Below are 21,190 nucleotides of genomic sequence, written 5' to 3' on the forward strand. Positions count from 1 at the left end.
GTCGCTATGAGTCGGTTCCAACTCAATGACACCTGACAACAACAACAACAACCTTGAGCTTTAAACCAACTTTGCAATTGATCAAGTGCTTATCCTACAGCACCACACCAGGACTCTAAATACACACACACACATATATATGTCAAATATATATTTGTATATACATACAAATTATATATTTTATACTAAATATATGCCAATTATATTTGTATATTTTATTGTATACATGTATGTATGTATGTATTGTATGTATGATAAAATATATAGAATAAAGCAAATGTATCATAATATTTATTATTAGCATGAAACTCTGTCTCTTAAGTCATAGACTGTTTTGCACATTAATCATACACAACTGGCAGGAAGGTGTTAGGCAAGAGGAACAGTGACAATGATGGTTAAACTTACAGTTATGTGTCCACTTGGCTGGACTCTGATTCTCAGTGACTTGTCAGTTATGTAAAGGTGTGATTTAGCAACTATGTAAGTATATAATTTGGCAGTTATGTAATTATGTAACTTGAAAGTTATGCAGTGTGATTTGATTGGCCATTCTACATTTTTATATGCTGCTGATTTTCACATCATGACCAGATCTTTGGAATCAGTAAGGCAGGAGTGGGTGCATTATGAAGGAGAGCATGTCCAATCCAGCTCTGGCAATGGAGTAAATACAGCTCAGGTGATTCGTGCCTGTTACCCAGGCTACTTAATTTGCTATGTGGCCATTAAACATGCTGTAGCCAATGAGAACACTTTTATACTCTGCTTCCAAAGTGGTATTTACAAAGATAGGTTATGGACAGAAGAATGTAAACTTTACTTCAGAGTAAGGTAGAACTGTTGATGTTGTTGTTATTAAGTGCTGTCGAGTCATTTCCAACTCAGCGACCATGTAAAGGATTTTCAGGGAGCAGCTGGTGGGTTTGGACCACCAACCTTGTAGTTCACAGTCCAGTGCTGATCCTACAGCACCACACCAGGAATCCAAGGTAGAATGTTGTTGTTGTTGTTGTTGTTGTGAAGTGCTGTCGAGTCAGTTCCAACCCATAGTGAACCCAGGTTTCCAAGGAGCAGCTGGTGAACTTGAACTGCCGACCTTGCAGTTCAAATGGCTTTGCAGTCTGGTGCATTAAGCCACAGCGCCACATCAAGCATGGCATTTTTCTTCTCTAAACTCATAATGTTTCCTTAAATATAAAGGAACCCATGATCAGAAAAGTACCCAGTTCTAATATCCACCAGCTTAATATTTTTAAAGCGTCAGTTATTCAGATGAGTAAGTTAGAGTACATTTTTCAAGAACTATCCAGAAGTATGCATAAAGACTGTTAATCTTTTTGGCACTTTGTATATTTTTTAATGTTTTAAAATACTTCCCCAGACTTTGTAACCTTTCAAAGAATGCTGCCTGTATGAATACCATGTGCTGGTTTAAATGTTTTTGTTTGTTATTTTAATTTACCCATTCATGTTTTTTACATTTTATCCTTTGCTTCTCTTTACTGTTTTGAGTTTCACGTTTTTTGATTTGTTGACTATTATGTATTGTTAAAATTTATTTCATATGCTTGGAACTTAAAAATTTATATCAGTAACTTCTTTAATGAAGTTATCCTTATTTCAACTAAATACCTACCATGTACCAAGCATTATATTGGGAGGTTAGCATAAACAAGAGATAGGAAACCTGACCTCAGAGAGCTCAAAGTCTGATGGAAAGAGCATCGAGTTAATCTGAAAACAAATGATAAATACCTTAGTAGGAGTATGTCTGGATAGCTCTGGGGAAATATAGAAGAAGCAAGAGAGCTGCAAACAGACAGACAGACAACCTAGAACACCAAGGGAATGGTAAAGAGCGCTTGTAGGAAAACATGTTGTTTCAGTTGAGTGCTGACTGGGTAGGAGGTATAACCAAGCAGAGGAGGGAGAATCCATTATAGAAAGATATGACAGTGAGGAGGAAGGGCTGAGGCTAAAAAATGCATGGTGCCTTTCAGTAACTGTCACAAAGTCTGTGTGGAAGGAACATATGGGACACGAGAGAAAGAGAAAGCTAAGGAGACAGACTGGTCCAGATGACTAAGTCCTTACTACTTTATTAAGCCTATTGCTGAAGTCACCGTTTTATTGATGTTTTTACACAGTGTATTCGGGAGGTCGAATGGTCACATATGAACATCTCCGTGAGGTTGTGCTTGGCAAAAGTGAAGATAAGCATTATCCCCTTTGGTAAGTTTTGTTTTGAAGATAATATGCTATTGCTTCAAAGACTTTAATGTCTATCCATTAGATTTACATAAAATTGTGCATTTGTACCAAAACTGCCATAAATTATAGACTTAAATGTAAGTTGTAATATAAATCCAATTAAACGGGCATTTATTATATATATATAAATAGAGAGAGAGAGAGAGAGCTCTGGTAGCATAGTGGTTACGAATCAGGCTGCACACCTTAAGGCCAGCAATTCGAAACTTCCAGCCACTCCGCGGGAGAAAGATGAGACGTTCTGCTCCTGTAAAGATTTATAGCCTCGGAAACCCTGTACAGGGTTGCTATGGGTCGGCACCAACTCGACGGCACTTAACAACAACAACAAAATATACATATATATATATATATATGTGTGTGTTTATATATAAATTGCATGTATATATCATTTATTTATATTTTGGTATTAATAGAAGTCTTACAGACCACATTCCATGTTTGTCTTTCTGTTGCAAAACTTTGGGCTTTAGAGTCAGACAGAAGTGGGCTCAAACTCCTTCTCTACCCTTCCAAGACTAAGACTCAATGGGAATACATGCTCTGATTGGTGACCACGTTCATCACCGATAAGGGGAAGTGAGGGGAAAACAGCAATGAAGCTGCAAGCTAAGCCCTACAATATCTAATAGATTTCTGTGAACCTGGGTGGAGACCTGGTTGGCCATCAGTGTATGGCAAGACCTGAGGACTCTTGGGCCCAGAGTCAGTGACATAGCCACAGAGGACTAGAGTAGAGAGTGAAGCATCCAGCTGATAAGAAGAGAGGGTATATGCACAAGAACACCCACACTTACAGATAATACCCACTTGACCTAGCTTCAATGACTGGATGATCAGACCTCAACCAGAGAAGGAAGAAGAGGGAAAAAAGAGTCATCTGATACAATTTGATGAACTTGACCTACACCTATGGATAAAGTAGCTCAAAAGAGGGAACAAATCCTTACAGCAAGGATCATTCCCCCCACCTCCATACACAGAGTAGACAGGGATGGGCAACTTGGATATTGGCTACCCAAAGTGGTGGTGGTGGTGATAGGGGGTTACAAAGGCAAGAAGTGACTGGCTTACAAGCTTTCAAGAGTGAACCTAGATGCAGAGGGCATGAAGGAAGGTAGAATCTCCACTGAGTAGTATCCAATCTGTCTAGGCGGGGCTGATGAAATGAAATGCGGATGGGTCTCTTGTGATACAATAGTGAATAATTGTTATCAGGACTGCTTATGAGGGTTGGAAATGTAAAGGTAAACGTTTTGTAGCAAGGAGGGGAGTGATTAACTTTTCAGTCTAGGAGCGGAGGTCCCTGGGACCATCAAGGGAGAAGAGTGGAGAGCGGGACCCTACCCAGAGAAGCAGTGATGCCTGAGATGGAGGCAGAGATGATAACATGGAGAGATGGAGCAGTTGGGAACTTTAGACACAGAGAGGGAGAGGGGCTGTGTGCTGATGACTGGGGGACAGGCTTGTAGTGTATACCCTTTGGATGGTTGATGATGCATGGAAGGCATTGTAACCATAGCAATGAAATGATATGTGATTGGATGAATGTAAAACTAATGTTCTCCCATGTAAACTATCACATAATTCACAATAAAACATTAAAATACAAAACAAGACACTCTTTATTAGGTCTTCAGCTTTTAGGTCTTCAGTTTTCTCAGCTGTAGAAGAAATAGTTACCATCAAGCATTTGTTTTTGTAGGAGTGAATGAGATGATGAATGTAAGTACATATCACATATCAAGTTTATAACAGAAACAGAAAAAAACAGGTTACTTTAGCTTAGAAATTGATAACTAAAATACAGAGAACACAGTTGAAAAATAGGGACGGGGTATCAACAGGCAATTCACAAAAGGATTTTTGTTCATGTTCATAAAGGAGTTCCTGGGTGGTGTGCATAGTTACTATTCTTGGCTGCTAACTGAAAATTTAGAGGCTTGAAATTATCTAGAGGGAGCTCAGAAGAAAAGCCTGGTAATCTTTTGCCAAAATCTCATAGCCATTGAAAAGTGTTAAAAAAATATATCAGAGACAGACAGCAATTAGAATAGTGGGAACATGGTAGAGGAGGGAGTGATGATGAGAGTCACAAAGAGAAAAAAACAGAATGTACAGTGCAAATCCTTGTGTGGAAGAATAGACACTTGCCTAAGTTGTCAGCGGAAGTGTAAATTGATACAAGTTCTATGGAAAGCACTTTGCCAGGATCTATGAAATGTTATGCAGATGTTCAAATTTAAAGTTTAAAGTTATACTAGTTAAATAAACTATGTAGCACTCACTGGTGGTGCCAGTGATTACAGTGCTTGACTGATAGATAACCCAATGTTTAATGGTTCAAACCCACCTGCCAGTCCATGGGAGAAAGATAAGGCACTCTGCTTCTGTAAAGATTGTTGTTAGGAGCCGTCGAGTCAGTTCTGACTCATAGTAAGCCTGTATCGGCTTTCTGAGGAGCGCCTGGTGAATTTGAACCACTGACCTTATGGTTTAAACCAACCTTATGGTCGTGTGCTTGTCTTTATGCAGTAACAGGGATAATCTTTTCAGATAATTCTTTTAGGGGGAAAAATTAAAGTTCAGAACAGTTCTATATACTTTTTAGAAAGGTATATTTATACGCATATGTGTACATATGCACAAAGTTTGGAATGTAAGATAGTGGTGAAAAGTGTGGTTTCTGGAATCAAACTGCCTGGATTTCTGTAAATTGGCTGTACCACTCATTAGTTGTGTGATTTGGGCTGTAATTTTACTCCTCTAAGCCTCAGTTTCTTCATCTATACAGAGGGTATGACAGTTGTACTTACATTCGAGGGTTGGCATGCAAGTTAAATGATTTTTTAAATGCTCACAGCAAGTCCTGACACATCAACATTCAGTGAATGTATCCATGTCTCTGGAAGGGTGTGTAAGCAGCTAGTCATTGCGACTGCTTCAGGGAGGGGAAATGGAGCTAGAGATGAGAGAGAAACGTACTGCTTATGTTGTACATGTGTGTCTCCCTTCACATTTTGTTTTACAGTAAAAGGAAACATAATATCCACGACTGAAGAGAATATTGCAATAGTCTAAGTAAAAGATGATTAGAGTCTGGCCTGAGGCAGGGACAGCAGAAACAGAGAATAGAAGATGGATTTAAAACATGCTTAAGTAGAATAGTCTAGGCTTGGTGACTATTAGCTCTGGGAGAGGAGGAGAAGGAGAAGTCTAGGAACAGAAAGAGTTTCTTCAAAGAGAGGAAAGTATCCAAATTCTTCACTTTGAAAAACTATAAAAGTCATAGTATTTAAAACTTCACTTACCAGCCTTGGACTATTAGACTAATTTGGTGTATGCTATTTTTACTCTCCTGTGGTCAGAATTAAATTCTAGTTGAATCATTAGTTGTCTATTTCAACTCCTTGTGCACTTTAATGGGCTTGTTAGAACCATCTACTTTCTTCTGTTATTTGTTTGAATCTATCAGTTTCTTTATTTTGTTTGAAATCTCTTATCCAGAGGCTGTTTTGGTGTATCTCTTACTCAGATCGGTATTGGTTCACTACTAAATTTATTAAATTAATGGTGACCTTTACTATTGTTTTTTTTTTTTTTAATGTTTACTTTTACAATTAGGAAATCAGTCATTGGTGGGATGATGGCTGGTGTTTTCGGCCAATTTTTAGCTAACCCAACTGACCTAGTGAAGGTTCAGATGCAAATGGAAGGAAAGAGAAAACTTGAAGGCAAACCGCTGCGGTAAGTTCCCCAAATTACTTGTTGCCTTGCCTTTCCCTTTTGCTACCATTGTGTTGTACCAACAGATCATACAGTTGTTGATCCAGAATTCGATAAGAAAATACTTCTGATTCTTTTCATTTGGAATTTATATTTAACAAGAGGCATGCAGAAGTGGATCTTTTCTATGCTTGATAAGGTATTCACATGCTTGCTACCAACCAGATTATACATGTGCCTACCTCTTTTTTGGAGTCCTGGTGTGGCACTGTAGAATAAACACTCAATTGCTAACCCGTAAGTCAGTGGTTCAAACCCACCAGCTACTCCTCAGAGACCCTACATAGGGTCTAAACCAATTCTGTGGCCCTTAACAACACAGTAAGAGTTCTTTTAAATCATAACTAGACTCTGTTCCTATTGAAACTTGCCTTAAAGAATTTGATCATTAAATATGTCCTGAGTATGAACCCCCAGTTTTGCCATTGTGACTTAGCCATGTGGCGGTCACTTAACTTGTCTAGGTCTCTGTTTTTGACTTTTTACAAGTGGCTATCTCAAAAGGTTTTCATTAAAGTTTTCATGTCTGGTTTGTAAAGTGCCAACAACCTTGATTCCCTTCCCTTTCTCCTGAAAGAAAGATATATCAATGTTGATCATGCAAATTGTTCCCACCTCCCTCTACAGCTTCACTCCTACATCTGAGGCCCTCTTTTTTCTGAGGGTTATGAAAGTGTTTTCATTATGCATTTTGTGATATTGTGTCGGAAGCCTGCTCCGACACTCTTATTTGGGGGTCCTAGAGGGAGGTATGACGTCAGCGAAGAATGAAGCTCACAGACTCGATGGGTCTTGTTAGATGGTGAATCTTCTCTGTTTATTTCAAATTCTCAAACAGCTTTTATACTACTCTATACCATCAATTTATTAATCATTCTTTTCAAAGTAGTGGTTTAAATCATACATATTAATCATTTCAATATAAAGCATCAAGAATATAAAAATTTTCCTTGTTTCCCTTTACATAGTTAGACAATATATGATTTCTGTAAACAAACCTCATTGCTTTAAAAATGTCACTTTAACCTTAAAACATAATTCTAAATCTTAACTCCTATTTCTGCCTTCACCTATTATTTTCTATAGATTCATTAATCACAACATGTACCTAGACATTATATGCTATGGTAACTGACAACACAGTTGTTTCTCATGATTGATTAAACAAAAAGCATAAAAAAGTTTTGTAGCCAAGAAGAAACAGAACAACTTCCTTATACCAAAAACTTCTCTATACAAAACAGCTAGTTAAATTTCTGCTTATGATCTAATACTATTCCCTTAGCCCTCAACTGCATTTTTACTAATTTTCTAAAGGTCTTAATGCCCCTGACCGAAACTACACGGAATGTTGAATGTAATCTTAAACTTGAACTGGCAAAAACTTTAGCTGGTTTTTCCTAGTGGTGAAACTTATTGTTAGTGTGAGAAGCATTCCTTAGGACTACACATGATTGAATATGGTGTGAATGTGCAAGTTTCAAATCTCTAATATAGTTCTTAGTAAGATTCTACTGAAAACTTTTATTATAAAATCAAGAAAATTAAAAATAAGCTGATTAAAACAAAGAGACAGAGACAGCAGAGTCCCCACATGAGATCCCTCCTGGGGCCTTGTGTTACAAAGGGGGCACCCATTGTGGCCCTGCTTGTTTAGGGCCCTCCGCCGCTCTGCCTCTTGGTGTCATGGCCTCTGCCAATATAGAATCCTTCAATTGAAATACTCTATATTTTTAAAATGCGCCTTTCTTCAAAGCACTTCATATTCAACCATTAGGTTTTCCCAGGAAAAAGTCAAACTCTCTCCGCCCCTGCCCCCCCCCCCCTTTTTCTTGGGAGGGATCTCTTGGGAAAGAGAGGAAGTGTGGGGTGACTTGAACTGATTACAAAGGGGTTCTGCTCCTCTGAGCACACCAGGTCCACAGCTGGGCCACAGGTAAGGAAGGTGTGGTGTCTTTGGGAGTTTGCTACTGCACCGCTCCTTTTCCAACTGACTCCGTGGAAAGTGAGGTTGGGCTGCTGAGGTCCATGTTTACCTTCAGCCAACAAAGAAGGAAGAGAACACTCAGCAAGGGAGGAGAAAGTACCACACTCAGCCTTAACCAAGTGGTATCTTGTATCAGCTTGTAATCGTTAAGCAGCAGGGAGAAGTGAGGCCTGCACAGGTCACAAGGGGGAGAGCTGGCCATTAGGACACTGGGCTCTAGAAATGGCTGGTCCTCCAGCTTCCACAAGCTTTTGTTCCCCCTTCTTGTCCCAATACCAAAATGTTTTAGTTTGATTATATGTCATGTAGTAGCAGAGCATGAACCCTGGGATCATACAGATTAGGTTTCAAATCCAAACGTTATCATATTTCAGCTCTGTAACCTGGTTAAAGTTCCTTAATCTCACTAAGCTTCTGTTTCCTCAGATATAAATTAGACTAATAATGATACCTCCTAGGGTTTTCAGAATTAAAAGGCATCTAGGTGTGGCCCTGTGGGTTAATGTGTCAGACTGCAAAGCCATTTGAACTGCAAGGTTGTGATTCACGCTCACCAAGCACTCCTTGGAAACCTTATACAGGGTCACTACGGGTTGGAACTGACTCGATGGCACTTAACAACAACAACAACAACAGGTATATAAAAGGAGCCCTACTATTTCCACAAGGAGTTCTGGTAGTGTAGTATGAGTCAGGCTGCTTACCTCAAGGTCAGCAGTTCAAAACTACCAGCCATTCCAAGGGAAAAAGATGAGGCTTTCTGCTTCTGCAAAGATTTACAACTTTGGAAACCCTATGCAGGGTCCCTGTGAGTCAGAACTGACTCCAAGGCACACCACCACCACCAATTCCATATCATAAGCACTAGACTTCAAACCACCAGGTCCATACTTTGAACACACCAGTCATTCCATGGGAGAACGATGAGGCTTTATGCTCCTGCAAAGATTCTAAGATTTGGAAACCATAAACAGGGTTGTTGTGAGTTGGAACCAACCACACAGCTTTTAACAACAACAACAACTAGCTCTATGGGTTAGGAATTGGGCTGCTAACCATAGACACTCCATGAGAGAAAGATGAAGCTGTCTGTTTCTGTAAAGATTTAGTCTCAGAAGCCCAATATAGACTCACTATGAGCCAGAATCGAGTCAGTAACAGTACATTTGGTTGATTGGTTTTGGATATGTACATAAATGCCTGACACTTAGTAAGTGCTCAGTACATGTTAGCTGTCATTACCATCATCCTGAGCATAGCTTCCTAAGCAACAATTATGCCTACCCAATAATTACGGACCACCTCTTGTCTGTCAGATTGTCATACTGTGGTGGCTTGGGTGGTGTTGTGTGCTGGAAGCTATGCCACAGGTATTTTAAATTCCAGCACTGTATGCCCATGGTAGATAGGTTTCAGCTGAGCTTCTAGACTAAGACAGACTAGGAAGAAGGAGAGGCAGACTATCTTTGAATGTTTAGCCATATTATGAATAGCAACAAAACACTGTCAGAGAACACCAGAATAATGAATTTTGAAACATGATGAAGGACAGCAGAATATTGTCAATTATAATGCTAGAAGATGAGCCCCTCAGGTTGGAAGACACTCAAAATAAGACTGGGGAAGAACTGCCACCTCAAAGTGGAGTTGACTGTCATGATGTGAGTGAAGTAAAGCTTTGGGGACCTTCATTTGCTGAAACAGCTGTAAACATCCTTTAATAATCAGATCATGGAATGTATGCAGTGTGAATCTAGGAAAATTAGAAGTTTTCAAAAATGAAATGGAATCCATAAAGATCCCTATCCTAGGCTTTAGTAAGTCAAAATGGACAGGTATTTGCTATTTTGAATCTGACAATCACATGGTTTACTGTTGCTTTGAAGTGCCATGGAGTCAGTTCCAACTCACAGCGACCCTGTATAGGCTTTCTGAGGAGTGGCTGGTGAGCTTGAACCACTGATGTTGTGGTTCACACTGACCTTGCAGTTCAGCGCATTATCCCACAGTGCCACCCCAAGACTCCCGTGGTCTACAGTGCCAGTAATAACAAATTGAAGGCATCACATTCATCATCAAAAAGAACATTTCAAGATCCACCTTAGATTATAATTCTGTCTGTGAAAGGATAATATTCAGATGTCTACACTGAAGACCAGTTAATACCACTGGTATTCATGTTGGCACAGCAACCACTAGAGCCAGTGATTATGAAATTGAAAAATTCTACCAACTTCTTCAGTCTGAAATGGATCAAGCATGCAATCAAGATGTATTGATAATTACTGGTGATTAGAATGCAAAGGTTGGAAACAAAGAGGAAGGATCAGTAGTTGGAAAATCTAGTCTTAGTGATAGAAACAGTGCTGGAGATCACAAGATAGACTTTTGCAAGACCAATAACTTACACATTACAAAAATCTTCTTTAAACAACATAAAAGATGACTATACACCTGGACCTCACCAGGTGGAAAACACAGAACTCAAACTAACTACGTCTGTGGGAAGAGACGGTAGCAAAGCTTCATATCATCAGCCATAAGAAGGCCAGGGGCAGACTGTCGGACATGCCATCAATTTCTCATATGCAAGTTCAGGCTGAAGTTGAAGAAAATTAAATGAAGTCCATGAGAGCCAAATATAACCCTAAAAATATCCCACCTGAATTTAGTGATCATCTCAAGAAAAGATTTGATGCACTGAACACTAATGACCAAAGACTAGAAAACTTGTGGGATGACATCAGGAACATCATACAGGAAGAAAGAAAAAGGCCATTAAGAAGACAAGAAAGTAGGAAAAGACCAAAATGGATGTCAGAAAAGACTCTGAAATTTGCTGTCCAGCATACAGATGCTAAAATAAATTGAAGAAATGAGGAAGTAAAAGAGCTGAAGAGAAAAACTTAAAAGACAGTCAAAGAAGACAAAGTCAAGTAGTATAATGAAATGTGCAAAGACTTGGAGTTAGAAAATTCAAAAGGGGAACACACCCAGCACGTCTCAAGCTGAAAGAGCTGAAGAAAGAATTTAAGCCTCAACTAATGAAGCATTCTATGGGAAAAATATTAAATGATGCAGAAAGCATCCACAGACAATGGAAGGAATACACAGAGTCACTGTACCAAAAAGAAATATAAGCTGTTCAACCATTTCAAGAGATAGTATCCAATGAAGGAAGAAGTCCAAGGTGTATTGAAGGCATTAACAATACACTGAAACCTTTCAACAAACTGATGCAGCACTAGAGGCGCTCACTTATCTATGCAGAGAAATTGGGAACACAGCTACCTGGCCAACTGATTGGAAAAGACCCATATTTGTGCCCATTCTAAAGAAAGGTGACCCAACACAATGTGGAGGTCATCAGGCAATATCATTAATAGCACAGGTAAGTAAAATTTTGCTAAAGATAGCTCAAAATCAGCTGCAATAGTACATTGACAGGGAACTTTCAAAGGTTCAAGCCAGACTTAGATGAGGACATGGAATGAATGGCACCACTGCTGATGTCAGATGGTTCTTGACTGAAAGCAGAAAATACCGGACAGATGATTACCTGTGCTTTACTGACTATGCAGAGGCTTTCAACTGTGTGGATCATGACAAGCTATGGACAACACTGTAGAAGATGAGGATTCCAAACACTCAGTTGTGCTCATGAGGAATCTGTACACAGACCAAGAGGCAGTTATTCAAACAGAACAAGGGGACACTAAATGGTTTAAAGTCAGGAAAGATTTGTGCCAGAGTTATATTCTTTCACTATATTTATTCAATCTGTATACTGAGCAAATAATCCGAGAAGCTGAATTATATGAAGAAGAATGTGGCATTAGGATTGGAGGAAGACTCATTAACAACCTGAAATGTGCAGATGATACAATCTTGCTTGCTGAAAGCCAAGAGGACTTAAAGTACTTATTCACTGATGAAGATCAAAGCCCACAGCCTTCACTATGGGTTACATCTCAATGTAAAGAAAACAAAAACCCTAACCACTGGACCAATAATAACATCATGATAAATGGAGAAAAGGTTGACGTTGTCAAAGATTTCATTTTGCTTGGATCCACTATCAACATTCATGGAAACAACAGTGAAGAAATCAAATGACACATTGCACTATGTAAATCTGCTGCACAAGACTTCTTTGATGTGTTCAAGAGCAAAGATGTCACTTTGAGGACTACGGTGTGCCTGACCTAAGTCATGATATTTTCAATAGCTTTATATGCATGTGAAAGTTGGACAGTGAATAAGGAAGACCTTAGAAGAACTGATGCATTTGAGTTATGGTGTTGGAGAAAAATATCAAAAGTGTCATGGACTACCAGAAGAACAAACAAATCTGTATTAGAAGAAGTAGAATCAGAATGCTCCTTAGAAGCCAGGATGTCCAGACTTTTTCTCTCATACTTTGGATATGTTATCAGGAGGGACCAGTCCCTGGAGAAACACATCATTCTTGGTAAAGTGGAGGGTCAGCAAAAAAGAGAAAGACCCTAATGAGATGGATTGGCACAGAAGCAGCAGCAATGGGCTCAAGATTAAGAACAATAATGAGGATTGTGCAAGACAGGGCAGTGGTTCGTTCTGTTGTGCATAAGGTCACTATGAGTTGGAACCAATTTGATGGCACCTCACAATAATAAATACGGAAGATTATCTTTTTGGTAATGTCTGAATAAAACTGTTCATTGGTAAGCCTACTGCCATTGAGTTGGTTCAGACTCATAGCAACTCTATAGGACAGAGTAGAATTGCTCCACAGGGATTCTGAGACGAAGTCTTTATGGGAACAGACAGCCTCATCTTTCTCTTACAGAGTGGCTGCTGGCCTTGAACCACTGATCTTGCATCATTAAGCCTAATGCTTAACCCACTATGCTACTGGGGCTTCTTAGTAATTGGTGAAGAGGCATTTGGTTCTAGATATCTTTTATTATACCAGAGATTTCCAGTTTTAGTTCATGGTTTACACTGTTTTTCCTCTAGCTACAGAAAAATGAGGATAAGGTAATAAAATTTCATAAAGCTAAAATTGTTCAATTGTAAGAACATTTATTTTTTTACCTAAAAATACAGTTTTTAAAATGAGACGATGTGATAGCCAATGTTCCTTATTTGGTAAAAATCAAAGTTTGCAAGACTTCAAGTTACTAATAAAACTAATTCAGAGCTCTGAGAACCACATTTCCCTTATAATGAATGTGGGTACTTATGATATGAAATATTAATTAATGGTTTTTACTTTGTTTAATAATATGAGAAGATAAGAACATGATACTGCTTAAAAAGGCTTACTTTAGAAATGCTAAAATAAAACGTTGAAGAAAATCTGGAAAATGATCATGGATTGTGAATTGCTTTAATTCCTAACAATTCTGGAGCAATTCTGGCTAAATGAGATGTTATTTCACTGCAAAAATAAGACCAGCCATAGGCAGAGTTTATCCAATTACATTCCATAGACAGGCATACATGAAGTTTTCACATTTTAATTATTGTTTTCCTTAGATTTCGTGGCGTACATCATGCATTTGCAAAAATCTTAGCAGAAGGAGGAATACGTGGCCTTTGGGCAGGCTGGGTGCCCAATATACAAAGAGCAGCATTGGTGAATATGGGAGGTAATGAAAACTTTTTTGAATTCTGATAAGACCTGCTTGGCTTAGTAGTTATAATTACAAGGACATATATCAGGGAAGCTGAAAATTCTTGATTTTTGTTTCTTAATAAAATAATGCTGGTGATCAGTTCCTCTGGCCTGATGCTCTCCACCATTGGGAGTCCATTACTTCTCTGACATTGCTGCCCCAGCCCCTGCTATGCCTGTATTCTTGCTGGTTCTCTGTCATACCAAGTTAATAGATCTCTTGGCCACAGTGCATTGCATTGTTTTGCCTGAAATACTTATCTCTCAGTTATCTGCAAGGTTTGTTTTCTCATACTTCCTTCAGTCCCTGCTCAAATCTCAGAGTGGCCTTCCCTGCTCATGCCATTGAAAATTCATGTGCACCATTCTTCCTCATCCTCTGGCACTCTCTGCTTCTTTACTTTGTTTTCAGAGTACTGAAGACTATCCAAAATACTGCAATACTGCATACTGGTATGCTTGTTTCACCCCCTACAGAGAATAGGGAATATTGTTTATCTACCCCCTCCCCCCACCCCCAGTGCCTAGAATAGTGCCTGGTGCATAGAAAGCAGTTGTTAGATAGTTCTGCCACTCTCTGTCTCTTCACTTGGTGCATTCAATTATCAATAGGTATGAATTAATTACTGCCATTATGTTAAATTTTTGATAGTGCTGTTCATTCCTTTGTTGTGTATGCCTTTTTGTGCTGAGTTTGTGTTTTTTGTACTATTTCTTGTTGGTTTTTTCTTAGTTTTCATGTTTGCTTGTTCTGCTTGGAAGTTCATTTTCATGGTAAATTGTGAAGTATCAATTTTCTTTGTGATTACCTTATAGTCTATTAAGTTTTTCTCTCCATTTAAGAGAATCTATTGTATCCTGTAATCTACCTGACCTCATCACCACCTGGATCTCTGTTCCTACATTTTCCCCTTTTTTGACATTGATATTATTTTGATCTTCTGTTGCCCGGCCCCCCACCCCACCCCACCCCCAGCTCCCTTGAATTTGTTATTGCAGTTTTGTTCTGTTCTGGACACTGCTATCCATCATCTGAGTTTCAGGTGGTGTTGCCACTCCTGTCAATCTCTGGTTGTTGTCTGTTCTAGTTGGTTTTCAATCTAAAAACTCCCTTTAGGATGTTATGAAGTGCTGGATTGGCTTTGACAAAGTTTCTTAGCTTCTGTTTATCCTGGAATGTTTTGATTGCACCATCGTATTTGATTGATAATTTTGCTGGATAGGTGATTCTTTGTTGGTAGTTTTTTCTTTTAGGGTTTTGTGTATGTATTCCCATTGCCTTCTTGCCTGCATGGTTTCTGTTGAGAAGTCAGAGCTTAATCTGATTTGCTTGCCTTTGTAAGTAACAGTTCTCTTTTCCCTGGCCACTTTTAGGATTCTCTCCTTGTCTTTGATTTTGGAGAGCTTGATTATTATATGTCTTGGTGATTTTCTTTTGGGGTCTATCCTTCCTGGGGTATGTTCAGCTTCTTGAATGTTTATCTTCTCATCTTTCAAGATGTTAGGGTAATTTTCTTCTAGTAGCTCTTCAACTATGTCCTCTGTGGACTTCTCTGATTCTTCCTGTTCTGGAATGGCAATAATTCTTAACTTGTTCCTCTTCATATTATCCAGCATGAATCTTAGACTTTCTTCAGAATTTTTAACCTTTTTTCTGCTTGCTGTTCTATCTTAGCAGTATTGAGAGATTTGTCTTCCAGCTCACTGGTTCTGGCTTCCATCTCTTCTGTTCTGCTCCTTTTCCTATTCAGTGTTTGATTGCTCTTTCCTGACTTCCTCCTTGTTTTCCTCCACCCCTTTTCTGAATGTTTGAATTTGTTTCCTTATCATTCTTCTGAATTCCTTCTCAGGCAAATCCAAAACCTGCTCTTCCTCTTCTGGAGAGTCTTTGTCCGTCTCCACCTCATGTGTCTCAGTTACTCTTTTCTGTATTTGGACATGTTTCGAGATCTCTTATTGTGGTTTTTTGGGTCATTTCCAGTAGTTATGTGGGTTTTTAATGCTTAAATGGATGTCTTTTGCTGTGTTATTAAGCTTACTGGGTGTCTCCTGGTGGATACAATCAGGAGATAGGCATCCCTTTTCATGTTTAATGCTTAGCAGCTGTTATTGTTTCTTGTCTCAATGGTGGAATATTATGGAGTAAACTTGTAGCTTGGCTATATGGCCATGATTGTTGTCTCTTCCTGGGTAACATAGGGAGAAAAAGCTCCCACCTCCAGGAAAAATGAGTGATCAAAAGGAATAAAATCAGAAGCAATATAAAAGCAGAGACAAAACCCACCACTTTGAAGCAAAAATAAAACTCCAGCCGATTGCCCAATCACCTTGCTACCCAGGCAGTGTGTGTTCACCGTCAAAGCCTCCAGCAGGGATGGGGGTGTCTGCTTGCTCAGTCTTCTCCTCTGATCTCCACCATAGAGGTGTGTAGATAGATATTGAGAAGTTAATAGGAGAAAGGTTGTCTACTATTTTTCTCTCTGAAAGTCAGTTAGGTATCTGCATGTGCACAGCGTAATTCTCGAGATAATTGAGTCCTTTTGTGTTGGGGTTTTACTGATTGTTCATATGGTTTGTCTGTCAGGTCTGACAGGCCTACTTTTTTCTTGCTGGATATGTCAGAGTAAAGAGTCCCGCACAAGTTAATTTTAAGGCTGTGACCCAGAGGCTGACCTCAAAAGCAGCTGCCAAAGAATGTACCCTCGGGACCGATAAGGCTCTTTCGCTCTGTGCCATAGGAAAAACTGTGGGCTTAACACTGGATTTTTTTGGGGGGAGGAGGTGTGCACACCCACCTGCCTGAAGGTGTCTGGGCTGGGCAAAGAAGGCACAACAGGGAAGAGGAGGAAAAAATGTGCAGAATCGCCCCCTGCACCTCCTTTTTCAAATGCCACTGCCCTGCTTTTAGTGCTGGTTCGCTGTGTGGGTCTGGCTCTGAACTCTGCCAGGGCGGGGTGGCTGCAGAGGGAGTCCCGTGTCTCAAGTGATTTCTAAATTGCAATATTTTTCTGTATACCATGATTTTTCCACTGGCCTGTGTGGGAAAGTTAACACCCTACACCTTATGCTAGATCCAGAGCTCTGGTTCTATTCCATGAAAGCAGCTTCTCTGGGTTTTCAGTCCCTCCTCCACAGAGCCTGTCCTCCCTGAAGCTTCCTCTGCCACCACCAAAACCAGAAGTCTCAATTGTACAGCTTTTAAACATGACTGGATTTGGGTCTTCTAGTGATGTAACAGTGTGAGTTTCTCATTGTTTTCCTCTCTCTCAATCTGTAACATGCTTCTTATCTGCTTGAAAACAAGTTTTTTTCATTTTTATACACATTCCTGCCCCAAACTGAGCATGGTTCTTGGCCCAAGAGACATTCATTATTAAATGAGTGGCTAGTTCAACCTTTTTTGTTGTTGTTGTTCCTCTTCCCAGATTTAACCACTTATGATACAGTGAAACACTACTTGGTATTGAATACACCACTGGAGGAAAATATCGTGACTCACAGTTTATCAAGGTATGTGATTGTTTTAATTTGACTCTATTTTTATTCTTTCATTATCACTTTTTCTTCCATACTTGGCATAAGTGCTAAGTTTTAGGCTCTTTTGATCTGGAAATAGTGACAACACCTTTAGAGAAAACTGATGGTACAATGATAAAGGATATTTTTCTGAGAGTTTGTTGTAGTTAAAATTGGGGGCGGGGGGTAGACACAGAGCTGCAGGTTATTTCTGTGAGAACATCCCAAGATATTTGCATTTTGATGGACTCATCCCAGGATCTGATCCCAATGGTGGACTCTCTGGCTCAGTTCAGCAGATACATGTGAGCACTTTTTATGTTAAAAAGCACCCTGCAATTGGTACAAAGCAGGAGTAAAAGCAGTTTCTGCCTAGGGAGCTTACCAGCAGGGAAAAGAAAACAATTATGAAAACACTGTACAGTAAATGTCACAGAAAGTGACTAATTACTGTGGGATTCAGAGAATGAACAGAAGATAGACAGTCGGAAGGGTATTTATTACAAAGGAGGCAGACTATGATAGTATTCTGAAGGGCTTTGACGTTTGACAGGTAAAGCTAAGGAAGAGGGCATTCCACGAAGGATCAGTAGTACCTGGATCTAATTAGCAACATAATTTTTAAGTATGATTACAGTGAGTTCCTTTATAGGTATAAGGTGAAGGTGAGGATGTCATTTAGCTTCTGATCTCATTTCAGGATTCTAGAATCCGCTATGGTAAGTATACGAGCAACAGGCTATGTGAATAGTATTGGTGGTGTTTTTATGTCTTCGTTCACTATTCTTTCCCATTCCAGAGCCTCTCCAGGCATGTTCTCAAGCTGTGCCATGCTTCCTCCAGCCAACAGTCCTGCTTCCTAATTCACAAACCCAAGGTTTTAGGCCTCCTTCTGCATCTATTCCTGACCCTATAAGCCTATTTATTATCTCTTTACTCACCCTTACCTTCCATCTTTCACTGGTTTTTGCTCATGCTGTTCCACTGCATGTGATTTTGTCTTCTCCAGTTTATACTTGGTTGAGTCATCTTTTCTTGACTTTTCATCTCTTAAAATTATTCTCTGGTCCCAGGTTATGACCTATGCTGGGAGTAGGATATTCAAGTCTGTCCTGTTGCCCCACAATGCTATTACTTCTGTTTATTTTTTGCTGTCTTTTCTACCCAGATGTTTTTAAAAATAATCTACTTCCAACCAAAGATTCATTGGATATCACTGCATGTATAAGTCTGACTCAGTGTGCACTCTTCTACCTACCAGATCTGTCTGTTTTGGAAAGATACAAAATTTCCCATAGACATATTCCAGCCGTAAACTCTGAAATAACTTTTGTCACCCATTAATAGATGTTTAGTGTTGTTGTTGTTAAGTGCCATCAAGTCAATTTCAACCCAGAGCGACCCTGTATAGGGTTTCCAAGGAGCAGCTGGTAAACTTGATTCACTAACTTGGCAGTTCAAACGACTTTGCAGTCTGATGCATTAGCCCACAGTTCCATGTTTACTTTTGAGTTCTAGCCCCTACATGAGGTTCTGTATGTGTATGTGTGATATCCAGGCCAGCTCAGAAGTGGTATGTATATACGTCATGAAGTTCTGGATGCTGACATAATATGAAATCAGTGCTATGGAGGCTCAAAGGGAGAGCAGCTGTATCATCAGGGGCCTGCAGCAAGTCACCAACATCTGAAGATAAAGAAGAGGAATTTGAGATGAATAAAAATGGTATAAGTAAAATGAGATCTGGAACAGTCAAAGCATGTAGTCAGAATTTTATTGCAATAGGAAAGCAGGTTGCAAGGTGTGCTAATAAGACAAGCAGAGGAAATTAGGAGGAGAAAGACGAGGGTAGTCAACCCGTTTGTTGTCTTTTTTTAAACCATGGGGCTAGTGAGATGCAAAATGACAAGGAAGACTGTTTCCTAGATCCCAGCGAGGATTAATGAATCTGATGCAGTGCTATGGAATATTCTAAATTAATCTTGTAGGTCGTCTGGCGAGAACAGCAGACTTGCCCAGTCACTCTGACCATTATCCCTATGGTTGTTCCTGGGCTTCATTTTGGGATATTACTAACAACAAGGGGTAATAAAGATGAAGTGGCATGAAACACAGTGCTTATTACATACAGTACAAGACACTTGGGAAAACTGATTTTCCTTTTGTTGCTGTGTCTTCTGAATCTGATGACACCATTCTTAAGACTTCTTTAACACATTATCTTCTTTATTTTACTATTTAGTTCCTCAAGAAGTCTAACCAGATCACATGATGTCCTCGAACAATTTATAGGAAGCGTATGGGGCCATTAGTACTTGCATCTCAAGTTACTGTGTACCAAATGGGGAGCCACAGTTGCTGAAGGGTTCTTGGCATGCTCAGTATAGAAAGAAAAGGTTCCTTTTTCTTTCTATATCAGTTACCACACTGGATATCTTCATTGTTTCAATCCAATTTAATAAAATTATCACTATGGTATAAATAGTTTCCATTTCTTGGGACTTAACATGAGAAGCTGAGCTGGCACCTAGCCTCTCTGAAGTAAAAGAACAAGTGGGAATGAACTATTTCTTTACAGTCTTCTGAGAAAAGAGGAGAATACTATGTGTCTATTTTTACCTTCTTCCCTACCTCTTGGTTGGTTTTGTATTCAATTTATGATAGTTTTGGAATTGAGGTGAATTTTTTAGTTGGTTGAAATGTTTCTATGTGAAAATATGAAGGTATATTAACATCAGTAATTCTAGAGTTTGACTTTCAAAGACTCTGAACAAACAGTAAAGAGTGTAAAAGATCAGTAATCTACACCTACCTGGATACATAGGCAAAACCATAAGTAAGGTCTTTCCACATAGGCAATGCCTGTTTCATGGACAGAGGCCCAGTAGCATTTATATGTGCACTTTGTAACTGTTGTTAAAACAAGATCAATCAAGCATGGAGGAGGGAGACTCCATTGGATGCAATACATAGATAAGTTATTTGAGTTCCTTCTCTTGTATTGAAGTACCTCCAAAGCAGTTTTCTCTTTTGAGTTTTACCTCTTGATGTGAAAGAGTTAGAAAGAGTATGGATTCTTGCTGTTGCAGCAGATTACAGTAAGAGTAAGCTGTGGAAACTCTTAATGCAGCTTCAACCATACAACCTCAGATTTCCAGAGACTAGATGAAGAATTCAGTGGTTCTGTCTGTGTGTTATTTGGTGGTGTGCTAGAAGGGCATAAAAGCTTTCCACAAATTTCTTCTCTCTCCTTCCATTAGTCAGATACAGCTACTCATGACGCCATCTGAGGACTCAGAGTTAACCATTTCTGGGACTTTCTGTGATTTGATTTGACCATTGTCATCACATTTGTTTCTTCTGGAAATGTTGAAAATGCTTGAAGGGTTTTAAGTATACTGAATTATCGTCCTATCCCAGTATTGCTGCTTTGACGTCAAGTCCACAATGTGTCATGAACTGCCAGTTGTTTCTTAACTCTCTAGACATGCATTTATAGTTTCTGCTTTGATTTTCTTCCCAGTGGGCTGACCACATCCATTTTGTATGATTATTAAAGTTGACAAGAAAATCTTTCTGAGGAGGGAGTGGTTGACATTGTTGCGTAAGAAGAGAGGTGATAAGCAGCAATTCTTCAGTAGGCAGAGATGAAGAACAGGAGTTTTCAATTAGATGGGGGTGCAGGGCTCGCCAGAGGGAAGAATTAAAGGCACAGAGGGTTAGATCTTGTGGTGGGTACTGAGAACTACACCAATATTGTTAGCGTGTAATGGGCAGAGAGACATGCCAACGTGGAGGACTGCGTATGGCAAGGCAGAAGCGCATCCTTGATTGGGAAAGTAATGTAAGTAGGTTTGTATTATTACTGGGCAAATTGTTGAATGATGCAGAATGCATCAAGAAAAGATGGAAGGAATACACAGTCATTGTACCAAAAGGAAACAGTTAATGTTCGACCATTTCAAGAG

At 39.3% G+C, this 21,190-nt stretch overlaps 1 protein-coding gene across 1 annotated transcript in view; it reads left to right on the top strand.

Annotated features, from left to right (window-relative positions):
• The window catches only part of SLC25A27 (solute carrier family 25, member 27), a 51,313-nt gene that overhangs the window by 15,557 nt on the left and 14,566 nt on the right, over positions 1-21,190 (top strand). The window contains exons 3-6 of the mRNA XM_006860528.1: positions 2,151-2,235; positions 5,899-6,021; positions 13,568-13,680; positions 17,132-17,216. Of these exons, the coding sequence (XP_006860590.1) occupies positions 2,151-2,235; positions 5,899-6,021; positions 13,568-13,680; positions 17,132-17,216 (406 nt within the window). The remainder of the gene's footprint in view (positions 1-2,150; positions 2,236-5,898; positions 6,022-13,567; positions 13,681-17,131; positions 17,217-21,190) is intronic.

Source organism: Chrysochloris asiatica, unplaced genomic scaffold (assembly GCF_000296735.1).
Source record: "Chrysochloris asiatica unplaced genomic scaffold, ChrAsi1.0 scaffold00038, whole genome shotgun sequence".
NCBI lineage: Eukaryota > Metazoa > Chordata > Mammalia > Afrosoricida > Chrysochloridae > Chrysochloris > Chrysochloris asiatica.